This window comes from Indicator indicator, chromosome 19 (assembly GCF_027791375.1).
Source record: "Indicator indicator isolate 239-I01 chromosome 19, UM_Iind_1.1, whole genome shotgun sequence".
Taxonomy (NCBI): domain Eukaryota; kingdom Metazoa; phylum Chordata; class Aves; order Piciformes; family Indicatoridae; genus Indicator; species Indicator indicator.
The window spans coordinates 5,799,655-5,811,737 of record NC_072028.1 but is presented as its reverse complement, the minus strand read 5'-3'; the positions used below and the strand labels follow the sequence as shown (position 1 = coordinate 5,811,737).

The window sequence follows — 12,083 nt, the reverse complement described above, 5'->3', positions numbered from 1 at the left end:
CTTTCTCTGTTAATGATCTGTCATTTCTGTTACCATCTTCTGTGAGGTGACTGCAAAGGGTGGTAGTGTTCATTACATTATGTAATGAAATGCTGGTGTCTGCATTTGTGGTGGAGGGAATTGTGTGATGTGACAAATGAGATTACAAATATTTCTCTTATTTTCTCAAGAGGAGGTATCTTTGTTTAAATGGCTATGAGAATGCTAATGGCTGTGGAAACAGACTCCAGATTACAGTCATCCCAAAACACAATGTAATGTCTGATTTCCTCACCCAACAGCTGGATTAGTACTCCAGCACATACATGTCTCAATCCGCTTCTGCGGAAGAGATGATCCTTTGATGGATCCCTGAATGAAACCAAGAAGAAACCCAGCAGTTGGTTGGGAAAAGCACTTGAATTTTATTTTGCTTACATATGCAGGGAGGTAAGTTAGAAATATAGAAAAGGAGCTAAAAAGCAAGAGATAGCAAAAGCAGAGACAGTTACCACTGAAGATCAAGCAATATCTTGCCAATCCTGAAGGCTTCAATCAGTGCGGGAGCTCCAAACTTCCCTGTTACCTTCAAAGTTTTATACCTTTTCCAATCTCATATGTGGTCACAGTTCCTCACTCAGTTGCCATAGTTACAGCACAGTCAACTGCTGCCAACCCTGGTCCCACGGTTTGTTATGTGTCAGTTCCAGTCCCACAGTAAGTTGCTCACTCTTTTGGCTCTAAACTGCTGTGTTAATCATTTCTGAGGGTACTCTCCATCACAAGACCCATAAAACTCTCACAGTGAGCCCCAGCTTGCAGTGTAACACTCTTCAACATGGAACCTTTGGCCTTGATTGGTTATCAGCTGCTATAATTGCAGAGCTTGTGGTCTTGTGGATATGCAGCTATTTTCCTGGGACAGTGGAGTGGAAGCATCTTGGGACAAACAATGCTGAGGTAGACATGAGGAAAACAAACTTAACTCCTTAAAATATATTACTACTGTTTGGGCTTCCTTGCTGATGTAGAAGACAACATCTAAATCATTCATACGTGCACTTCATGTAGCCAGTGTTTCAGTCATAATCTCAGCTCTCGGTTCAGAAATGGACCTTCAGTCATAAACTGTGACAAATCCACACAGGTTTCAAATGAACTCGTCAGAGATTATCTGACAGTATTAAGAAAATTACTTTGAAGATAATATTTTTGCTGGCCATGCTTTCCCTATGTTGTGAGATAAGATTATGTAGCATGTATCTATGTTGTGCTTATATATAATAAAAGCAAGATGCTTTGCTGTATTTACAGCTCTGACTTTCTGTTTAAAACCAGATAATGTTACCAAGGCTTTCAGCCACTCAGGAAGATAAGATTCTGTTGAATCTGGGCAACTTTAGCACCTTCCAAGTCAATGTGACTTCAGAAAACACATCTGTAGTGATCCATCTGGAATCTGAACGTGACATTCCACTAATACTCTACTTAGGGTATGGTTATCACCCAAATGAAACCAACTATGATATGAAAAATCACCTGTTCTATAACAAAACCAGTGCAGGTAAGACAACGTGTTAGTGACCCATGAACTTGTGCATTCTGGGCTTACATAACCAAAAGACTTTCACCAGCCATAGCAAGTTAAGTGCAGGCAGTATGGGCACTGCTCATGGATAACTTTACAGCACATGCATTCATTTCCAGAATGAGCTTTAACCAGGAGTTCAGATATCTAAGCAGAGAGAAACCTCTCAAAGGATTTTCAATCTGTCATGCTTCAGGGTACCAATCTGTAGTATACAGGAGAAAAGAGTGGGATATTTGAATAATGAGTTGCTAAGAATTATTTCATACCTCCTTCTTCAGTTTGTTTGTTTGATTATACACAACACAGCTCCACACTTCTGAATTAGCACTGATATATATTCATTGAAATGAAAATATTTATCTTCAAGGTGAGGCAAACACTTGGATTCTTAGCCCAGAAGAACTAATTTTCGGAGAAGGAACCTACTATTTCACGGTTTTACAAGACATGGGAATGGATTCCACAGTCTATGAGAGGCTAACTATAGCTGTCACTTCTTTTGCATCCCTCTGTGTATTTTGGGATGAGAGCCAGGGGAACTGGAACAGCTATGGGTGCCATGTAAGTAGAGTGAAACAAAACATGGTTTATATTATGCACTTCAAAGCCAGCCCTTACAACCACCATCTTGTGGTAATATGATAGCACTCAACTCACACTATAAACCAAGATCATCCTGAGAGACTTTAAAAACGGGCTAGACATTAGAATTAAGTACTCCTCTCTACACCTTGAACAATTCTTTTGTGTCTAGCAGTTCTCCATGCTAACTTACCATTCTCAGCACTGTCTTTTCATGTGCTTGGTAAGTTATCTGAAACTTTGAAGCTAAATGTTTTATCAGGAATTTTTTTCTGGTTTTCAGGTAGGACCAAAAACAAATCCCAGAAGCACACAATGTCTCTGCAACCATCTGACATTTTTTGGGAGCTCCTTCTTCATCATACCCAATGCCATAGATGTTAGCAAAACTGCACAGCTATTTGGTACATTTGTGGACAATCCTGTGGTGGTGACAACTGTAGGATGCATCTTTCTGATATATGTGCTCGTAGTTATTTGGGCTCGAAGGAAAGACATCCAGGATGATGCCAAAGTAAGTCTTCAGCTAATCAAAACTGAATGTATTTAGGTCAATTCCCATCTTGCCTAGCCTGTTTTAATAGGAAGTCTTTGACGAATCCTACTCCTTTCCCTGTAACTCTCTGTTTACTGGTAAATATATGCATTGCTCACGAGATGACAAACTCCTATGCACTGCTTTAAGGAATCCATACCTAGGGAACTGCTAACACATTGCTTGCATCCTGTCACCCTGCAGGTGAAAATCACAGTACTGGAAGACAATGACCCCTTTGCTCAGTATCGTTACCTTGTGACAGTTTTCACAGGACACCGCCGTGGGGCAGGCACAACCTCCAAGGTATCAGTGGCACTGTGTGGTGAGAGTGTTGAGGCAGTTGATGTACTCATGTAGAACACTGGATGAGGCTTCCAAACAGCATGGTGCAAATGCATTGTCTAGACCAAAATGTCCTTAGATTGGATGAAAGCAAGAAGAGTAATGACAGAAGAATAATCATACATAGGATTGAGATGTGCAAGTCTTCAGTGTGACATTTTTTTCCTCAGGTGACTCTCACCCTCTATGGACTGGAAGGAGAGAGTGAGCCACACCATCTAACCGATCCTGATACACCAGTCTTTGAACGTGGAGGAGTGGATGTTTTCCTGCTCTGTACCTTCTTCCCTCTTGGAGAACTGAAGAGTATTAGACTATGGCATGATAATTCAGGGGACAGTCCATCCTGGTAAGTGGAGATCAAATAATAACCTAAACTGCAGGACCAGGAGTGTTTCCTATATCCTGTGTCCAGTACAGCATGGGATGTATTATGTGCCTTATAGTTTAGACATAACCTAAGAGGCCAAAGGCCAGAGTTTGTCCTCCATAGTCCTTTTGAGTCCTGAATTTCATACCACTCAGTTATATGTGAATGTGTCCTGTATGCTTTTCCAACAGGTATGTGAATCGAGTACTGGTCCATGATCTGGCATGGGATCAGAAATGGTACTTCCTTTGTAACTCTTGGCTAGCCATTGATATTGGAGAATGTGTCCTAGATAAAGTGTTCCCAGTAGCTACAGAACAGGACATGAAGCAGTTCAGGTACCTTCTATTTTATGGACTTTTTAACTCTTGATAGCAATCAGTCTAGAAAAGCATGTAAGAAAGATAAAACCCATGGACATAAATGAAAACAAGGAAGGTCTTTCCATTGCCTTCAAAGGGGGATGAACAAGGAAAAGACAAAGGAGAGTGGTCCCTACTCCAACAGTGATACCGCACTGGAAATACTGGTGTTAAAGAAGGCTAGCATGGCAACACTACAGAGAGCCAAGCATCTGCTCTTATGTGTAATTTCCCTAACAGTTTGTACAGAACCTGCTCATGATTAGCTTTCCCTCCATGGGGTGGCCAGAAGGAAAGGACATAAGCAGCCAAGACCACTCGGTGCAAGTCAAGCATGACATTTGGCAACTTCTCCTAGTTAGTTCTTCTGATAGTGCCTAGAAGCATGACAGGACACTGAAACACAGCTTTATTCTTCCCTCTGCTTCCTAAGTATCTATTTGATCTCTCTCTACTCCTTCCTAGTAACCTGTTTTTCATGAAGACCTCCAAGGGTTTCCAGGATGGGCACATCTGGTACTCAGTTTTCAGCCGCTCCCCACGAAGCTCCTTCACACGAGCCCAGCGTGTTTCGTGTTGCTTCTCACTGCTTCTCTGCACCATGCTGACCAGCATCATGTTCTGGGGAGTGCCAAAGGACCCAGCTGAGCAGAAAATGGATTTGGGTAACAATCTTCACCATGGTTTGGGAAGGGAAATAGAGACAGGAGAATCTAGAAGCAGGACAGTAGAAGAAATTACCTTCTTCACAAGAGAGAGATCTGATGGCTCCTGATGTAGTTTCTACTCCTCCCCTCTGTTTGATCTTGACAGGTAAAATCGAGTTCACATGGCAGGAAGTAATGATTGGCTTTGAGAGTTCCCTCCTCATGTTCCCCATCAACCTGCTCATTGTGCAGATCTTCAGGAACATACGAGCCCGGCCAGCCATGCAGGGGAGAGAGAAAAAGCCAGGAAAGAATGGCCGAGTGTCCCCAAGCCTACCTCCCACCCCACAGGTCACCCAGGCTGTCTCACTCACTCCAGAGGCTGTGACAAAGGCAAGTTCCCAGTGAGTCCTGCACTGCCCTCTGCTGCCATGCATTAACTGGCATTCCCAGTTTAACCACAGGCATCTTCTCTGTCAAACACCCTTCAGCTTGTCTGTAGTGAAAAGCCAACCACACACTGGTGCAAAACACTCATCTGCCAGCTACATGGAATCCCTGCCTGATCAGCCTATGCACATCCCAGCCTTCACATAACTATTAGTGTGACCAAAAGCAGTATTTGGGGGTTAAATCAAACATCAGCCACAACAAGGTATCATAGACCCTGTCTTCCTCAACTTTTGGTCCTCAGACATTCAAGCTGTATTTTTGAATCCTGAAGGCTGTCTTGCTGAACTCGTTGCAATGTGCCTGTCACATCCAGCACTGTAGGATGTACTATTCCTTATCCATTCTGGAGATTTTAGCAATTGGTTTAGCTCCCAGCCAGTGGTGCCTTCAGATCCCATCAGCCTAAGTCACTGCAGCCAGAGTCACTGCTGTGTTGTTGCTGTCTTTTCTAGGACATAAGAAGAATTGCCAATTCACTTTCTAAAGCCCTGAAGGCTCCATCTCTCACTTTGGCATCAGATCTTGGAAAATCAACTAACATCAACACACTTTTGGCACTGGTTGAGGACATCATGTGCCAGCAGAACAGAGCTGGGCAAGAGTTTTATGATGGAAGCAAGAAGAAGGATGACCCCATAATTGTCACCTTAGGTGCCATGGATATACAAGGTAAACAACACAACATGAGATGCCCACTGAAACCTTGTAGTAAAAATGATGGTAACGATAGATGTCCACCACCTTGCTCAGAGCAGGGTCAGCTGGAGCAGGTTACCCAGGATCACATTTAACTCGGCTGCTGAATATCTCCAAGGATAGAGACTCCACAAATTCTCTGAGTAACCTGTTCCAGGTTCCAACAGCTCTTGCGATACAGAAACTCTTCCTTAAATTTAAACAGAATTTCCCATGTTTTCATTTGTGCCCGTTACCTTTTGTCCCCTTACTGTGCACCACTGAGCACCCAGCTGAGTAAAGACACTGTGAAATCTCTGTTGCTTACACTGTAAAATGAAATATTGGCTACCAGCCTGTCTCAGGAGCAGGATCGCTATACAACAGCATAAAGAATTACTCCAATTGCTTCACAGTCTTTTTTTCCTGTCTTTTTCCTTCTTGGCCTTGTGCTGTTGTTCCCCTCAGCCTGACTCTTAACTTGGAAATTCGTTTATTTTCAATTATACAAGATCCATGAGAAAATAATCCCACTGATTTCATTTATATTCACATTTGGCTTTTCCAATTAATGTACCAAGCTAGTAATTGCATAGGTAGACCATGAACAAATTAACACTTGATCACGTCTTCTCTATTAAGGTTTTAGGTCTTCTGTCTAATGAAGTTGCCTTCTGGCAACAATTCAGTCCATTCCAGCAGAAGAACATTAAGCTCTAGTACTAAAGCTGCTTTTACATGTCCCTTTAAATGTTATTCTTCACTTGGTCACATTTACAATCCTGAGTTCCAGTTCCGCTACCCTTTGTACTGTATTTTAATCAAGGAATTACTATGTCAATTTCTTCAAAAGTTAATAAATAATTCTTTGCCTGCAAGAGAAAAGAAGAAGCCCAACTGCCGAGAGGGGAATGTGTGAGCGACTGAAGTACGGTGACTACGATCGCTGCTTGTACATGCAACTCCAGCAGGTGGAGATGGAGCTGGAGTTACTGGGGCCCCATAAATTTCAGATGCCTCAGAGTTACACACAAGCTGTACACCAGGTTCAGCACATGAAGAACCTCTTGGAGAACTGGCTCTGCTCATCAGCGTCCATCAGTGAGAGGTATCCCAGGTTCTCATTGCATCTCAGTATAAGTAAATTCAGGTTGTGAATTCAGAAATAGTGAGAGGGATGGAGCCCAAAAAACTCCTGCTTAATGTGTGCTAGATGACCATTGTTACAGCTATGGAAACAAATCCTGGGTTAGGAGCAACAAAGAAATTTCAATGCACTGTGATCTGCACACAAAAGCAATAACGACGGATCATCACTCCTTGGATTTTTGCCTCCAAAATGGTATGTTACACTACAAAGCCAGGTCATAGGAGAGGGGTGGGACAATGACTGAGCTCTCAGAAGTCTCTTAAAATGTTTGGATAAAGCAAGATCAACAAGCTGACAAAAATACTCCGTTGAAATATGCTAATTAAAATGGAAGTATTGAAAACAACAGCACTAATTATCTCTCTGGCCTTTACGGTGATCACAAGAGACTGAAATGTACTCATAGTTTTGTTTGTTGGTATTTCTATTGGAGGTTTAATTATGCATGAACTGAGGAATAAATAAGCCCACCATGATTTTTTTAATTTTAGTTGATCTCTTTATACTTCCTCATATTTTTGCTCCCTGCTCTTTTCACTAACCATATCTCCTACAGAACTCTATTAAAAGAATTTAGAATATTTTGATTGAGATTTTACATCATGAGATGTTGCCAATCCCTGAGGAACCTGAAAACTGTGATTTTGGCTTCTGCCCCACTGCAGACTGATTTTTTTTCTTCTGTTTGACTCCCAAGGTGGTCCCTCACTCCAAGCTTCTCTGGTGATGGCAAGAAAAGTTCCTCTCCCAAAGGGCTGCCCTGGTGGTTTGTGTTCATTGCTTGGTTCCTGGTTGCAGCCACCAGTGGTGTATCAGGGTTCTTTACCATGCTCTATGGACTGCATTATGGCAAGGAGAACTCCATCAAGTGGCTGATCTCCATGGTCATCTCTTTCTTGGAAAGCCTTTTCATCACACAGCCCTTAAAGGTGAGATCCCCAGAAATACAACTCATCCTGCTATCATTTCAGGAAGACAATGGAACGTGTTCTAAAGACCAGCAGGATTTAGCATGCAGAACAAGAAATCTTTGCCCTCAAACCAAGAGCTAGTGGGTGGTTTACAGTGTCCTGTTGACTTTTGCTGGCATTAACTCCATCAGTTTCATCTCCCTTCTTTTGTCAGAGTTTAATTGGTGATAAGGTTTCTCACCAGGGAAGATGTGTCACATGGCAAGATCAGTTCAGTGGGATGGACCCCAGCACTGTGCACTGTTTTCTTCTTCATGAGCTTCAGCTGCATGAGTTCAACTAAGCCAAATCAAAGTTGTTCTGCTGCAGTGCCTGGATCCAAAAGGATCCAGGCCAAAGTCTGACCTTGTTTATATTAAATGGGCATGTGGTGAGTCTATAGCTAATTCTTTCCAGGTGCTGGGATTTGCTGCCTTTTTTGCTCTGGTTCTGAGGAAGGTGGAACATGAGGATGAAGAAAACACAGCTATTGATGGGCCTTTATCTGCACCAGGTAACTGTGAAGTGAGAAATTATTGAAGAAAGAGAGATGTTCTCCAAACTTTTAAAGTGTTTCATGCACACATTCATGACTCAGGTCAATTGAGGACCTCACTAGTTATCTTTATTTACCTGAACCTTAGCTGACAAAGCCAGCAGGAATCACTAAATCAAACAGGTGCCATGACTATGTACCTACCCATTAGCACTCCTAAGGTCAATGTGAGAGTGGAAACAAGCCTAAATATCTGATCTTGTTGCCACTTGGAGAGAACATAGAGACCACTCTATGTTTAGGTTGGATACACCACAAGGTCAAAAAGATAGAAAAGTTCTGGATCAAAAGAGTAATACCCCTTGGCCTGCAACAAAATCTGTACCTACTCCACAACCTAGTGAAAATAAACATGTGACCCAGTGCAAAATCCACTCTTCATCTAGTTTAGATACAAGTGTATCTAAAACTCCCTCTCAAGGAAATTTCCCACCTCCTGTAGGTGTTATATGAAAGTTCTGGGTTTACATACTTCCCCACAGCCACAATTATCTGTACTACTCCCATAAACTCAACAGTGGCTTCAGCAATCACAATCATGTCTCAAAAACAAGCTTACACCAGCAGACAGGGGTCCTGGGGCACAGCAAAGAATCCTGATCTACAGCAGCCTCCCTGATCAATCTCAGGCTCTGAGATGCTCAGCCTAGAGAGAGACACCTGGACTACATCTGGGCCAAAACCCAGCTCCTTCTCTCCCCACTGCTTGCCTTACTATACTAAGTGCTTGAATCACATCATAGAATCATAGAATCGTTAGGGTTGGAAGGGACCTCAAGGATCATCTAGTTCCAACCCCCCTGCCACGGACAGGGACACCTCACACTAGATCAGGTTGCTCAGAGCCACATCCAGCCTGGCCTTAAAAACCTCCAGGGATGAAGCTTCTACCACCTCCCTGGGCAACCTGTTCCAGTGTCTCACCACCCTCATGGTGTAAAACTTCTTCCTAACATCCAATCTGAATCTATTCACTTCTAGTTTTGTTCCATTCCCCCTAGTCCTATCGCTACCTGACATCCTAAAAAGTCCCTCCCCAGCTTCCTTGTAAACCCCCTTCAGATACTGGAAGGCCACAATAATCCAAGGTTATCCCTGAGCCTCACATTAGTCACCAGCCCTTCTCTATTGGTGAGACTAAGGTCCAGCATAGCACCTTTTCTCATTGGTTCCTCTACCCTGCCTTCCTAATGGAAAGCATAAATTATAATGTCCAAAGAAACAAAAAACAGAACATAGATGAACTGCTGACTAATTGCAGGGTTTGCTGCTCTCACTGACAGGTGATTCACATTCTCTCTTTGGAGCCCGGCGGGCCAGTAGAAGCAACGTTTACCGGCCACCTCCTACAGCTGATGTGGAGAAAATGAAAATTAGCTGCATGAAAGAGCAGAAAGCATTTGCCCTCATCAGAGAAATCCTGGGTATTATCCATATGTAGATTATCTTGTTTCATTCAGTAGCATTCATCAGTACTTTTGCATCTGTGAAAATGCTGTTCTCTAGGGTGAAAAGGTTTTGGCATGTTTTTAGCTTTCTGCCAGCCATTACAGTGCAGACAGGCTGCTCAGTGGCAGCTGGAGCCAAAATGAGGGGGGAATGTCAGCTAGAGATAACAGTGTGGCTACAGCTTGATTTTATAGTAAAGAAACTCATTAGAAACACATTACAAAGGGTAGAAGGAGGAAGCCAGGAGTTAAATGAAGTTCAAATCATGAGAACAGATGGAGGCTATCTTTCAAAAATCAGGTAGTATCTACTGATCATGTTTTATACCCCATTTTATTTCCTCTAGAAATAGAAAAAATTTCCTCAGCTTCACTTGGAACAGCCTTAGACTACCCAATTTTATTTAGAGCTGTCATGACTATTGTGGTCAACCAGCCTTCCACTTATTTTCTCAACTTCCACTCATACTTCAAATGTAAAATGCTTGAACTGCAGCACATGGAAGTAGCTGGTGGACATTCATTAGCAGTGGTCAGTCAGAGTCTTGCAGAGCATCTTCTTAACCTAGTAAGTCATGACAGCAATAATCATTCATGCAATCTCCTTTGAACAGCAGTGTTAGTTCTGCACTCACACATGCTGTCTCTTGTTTCTTTTCCAGCCTATCTGGGTTTTTTATGGATGCTGTTGCTGGTTGCCTATGGACAGAGAGATCCCAATTCCTACTACTTAAACAAACACATTGAGAACAGCTTTACAGATGGATTCCACGATATCTACAGTTACCAAGATTTTTTCACATGGGCAAACACTACCTTAGTCAAAAATCTGTATGGATCATATAAAGGTACAGAGCCCATTGCTTCACTTCAGCTTCACAGATTTGGAAGCATTATCTTTTATACAACTCCCTGGCTTGCATACACATATATGACCAAAGAGACTGTGAGTGCCTAAGACTTGGTGTGGATTCTTACCACAGGAATACTAGTGGATAACAAAATCCTCACAGCCTGACCTCAAGCGCCCTGGTATTTTCCTTATCTTTAATATAACCCAAAAGTTCTGCACTCTAATTTTACATTATCACATTCTACACTACTTATTCCAAATATTCAGATAGATGCCTGAGATTTACAGGAGTTTCCTCTCACTGTTCACTAGAAGCATGGCAGATAGGTGGCACTAGAAAGCTTTGCCTCAGGAGAGCTCCCTTTGCATCATGACTTGGGTCAATGCAAATGCTATGTTATACACTTCACCGTGTTTGTTTTTAGCCATATCCAGTAATAAATATGTCCCATTTTCCAGCTCAGTAATACAGGACAGAAATACAGCTCAGAAATACAGTAGCAGAATTGTTCATTGGACATAGCATGCACTGACCAAGTGTAGCCAAGTGCACACTGCTGTGGGACTTGACGCAAGTCCCTTTTCATCTCCAGGCCTCAGTTTCCTTCTGTATAAAATACAGATGAGTAATGACACTGAATTCTGCTATCTGTGGAACCAAGGTACCCAAGAACTCGGTTCAGTCAGCACGAGGGATTAATTTTCATTAATCTACTTTGTTTACAGTGGGTTTTAGAAAATAAATCTATAGCAAAATATGAATGCATCAGTGAATCATAAATGAGATAAAGAAATATTACAGTAGCTCTGTCATGTTGCCAGTGCTGCTCTTTTCCATCTCCTGTTTAGGATTCATTACAGATGGCAATTCCAAGCTGGTGGGTAGTGCTCGAATTCGCCAAGTAAGAGTGAAAGGAGACACCTGCCCTATTTCTCCCAAACTCCAGCATGTGGTTCAGGAATGCCATGCTCCATATTCCCTGCAATCAGAAGACATGTCAGATTATGGGGAACACTGGAACACCTCAGTCATCAATAACTCCTCAGACATGAGCTCAGCATGGCAGTACCAGAGCCAGTCCAAACTGAGGGGGCAGCCCAGCTGGGGCAAACTTGCCACCTACAGAGGAGGGGGATACGTGATTCACCTGGGGACTGATCCTAAGAACACCTCCAGGTACCACTTATATTCCTGTACGTTAGTAGTGTCTGCTGTGGTGTTAGTGATGCTCCTTCCTCTGCTCCACTTAAGATTAATTTCAGATTGTATCCTGAGTTTTCCTGCTGTGCATTTTGCTGAATATTGTGGTTACTTCTGTTACAATATCATTGTAGTTTATGTTTCTATCACCTTGCTCCATGCTAGGCAACAACTAGGATATGAAATTGGAACCTTTTTCTCCTAACATGCTTGAGGTAAATGAACAGATATCTGAGGCACCACAGGTGCCAATATCTGGTACCTGCTTCTTCAGAAAACCCAAAAGAAAACTTACCACCTAGACTAATAGTACAAATATCTCCCATCCCCAGTCTTGACAGACCAAATGTCCTTTTGAACATTTTACTCTGGTTTACTCTTTCTTT

The 12,083-nt window shown here is 42.4% G+C and overlaps 1 protein-coding gene across 1 annotated transcript in view; it reads left to right on the top strand.

Moving 5' to 3' along the window:
- Positions 1–12,083, top strand: part of LOC128973382 (polycystic kidney disease protein 1-like 2) — a 40,922-nt gene that overhangs the window by 21,565 nt on the left and 7,274 nt on the right. Inside the window, exons 22-36 of the mRNA XM_054389680.1 lie at positions 1,318–1,543; positions 1,938–2,131; positions 2,436–2,666; positions 2,892–2,993; positions 3,203–3,381; positions 3,594–3,740; positions 4,230–4,429; positions 4,578–4,804; positions 5,317–5,533; positions 6,419–6,647; positions 7,387–7,618; positions 8,057–8,153; positions 9,479–9,619; positions 10,306–10,491; positions 11,346–11,673. Coding sequence (XP_054245655.1) covers positions 1,318–1,543; positions 1,938–2,131; positions 2,436–2,666; positions 2,892–2,993; positions 3,203–3,381; positions 3,594–3,740; positions 4,230–4,429; positions 4,578–4,804; positions 5,317–5,533; positions 6,419–6,647; positions 7,387–7,618; positions 8,057–8,153; positions 9,479–9,619; positions 10,306–10,491; positions 11,346–11,673 — 2,936 coding nt within the window. The remainder of the gene's footprint in view (positions 1–1,317; positions 1,544–1,937; positions 2,132–2,435; positions 2,667–2,891; positions 2,994–3,202; positions 3,382–3,593; positions 3,741–4,229; positions 4,430–4,577; positions 4,805–5,316; positions 5,534–6,418; positions 6,648–7,386; positions 7,619–8,056; positions 8,154–9,478; positions 9,620–10,305; positions 10,492–11,345; positions 11,674–12,083) is intronic.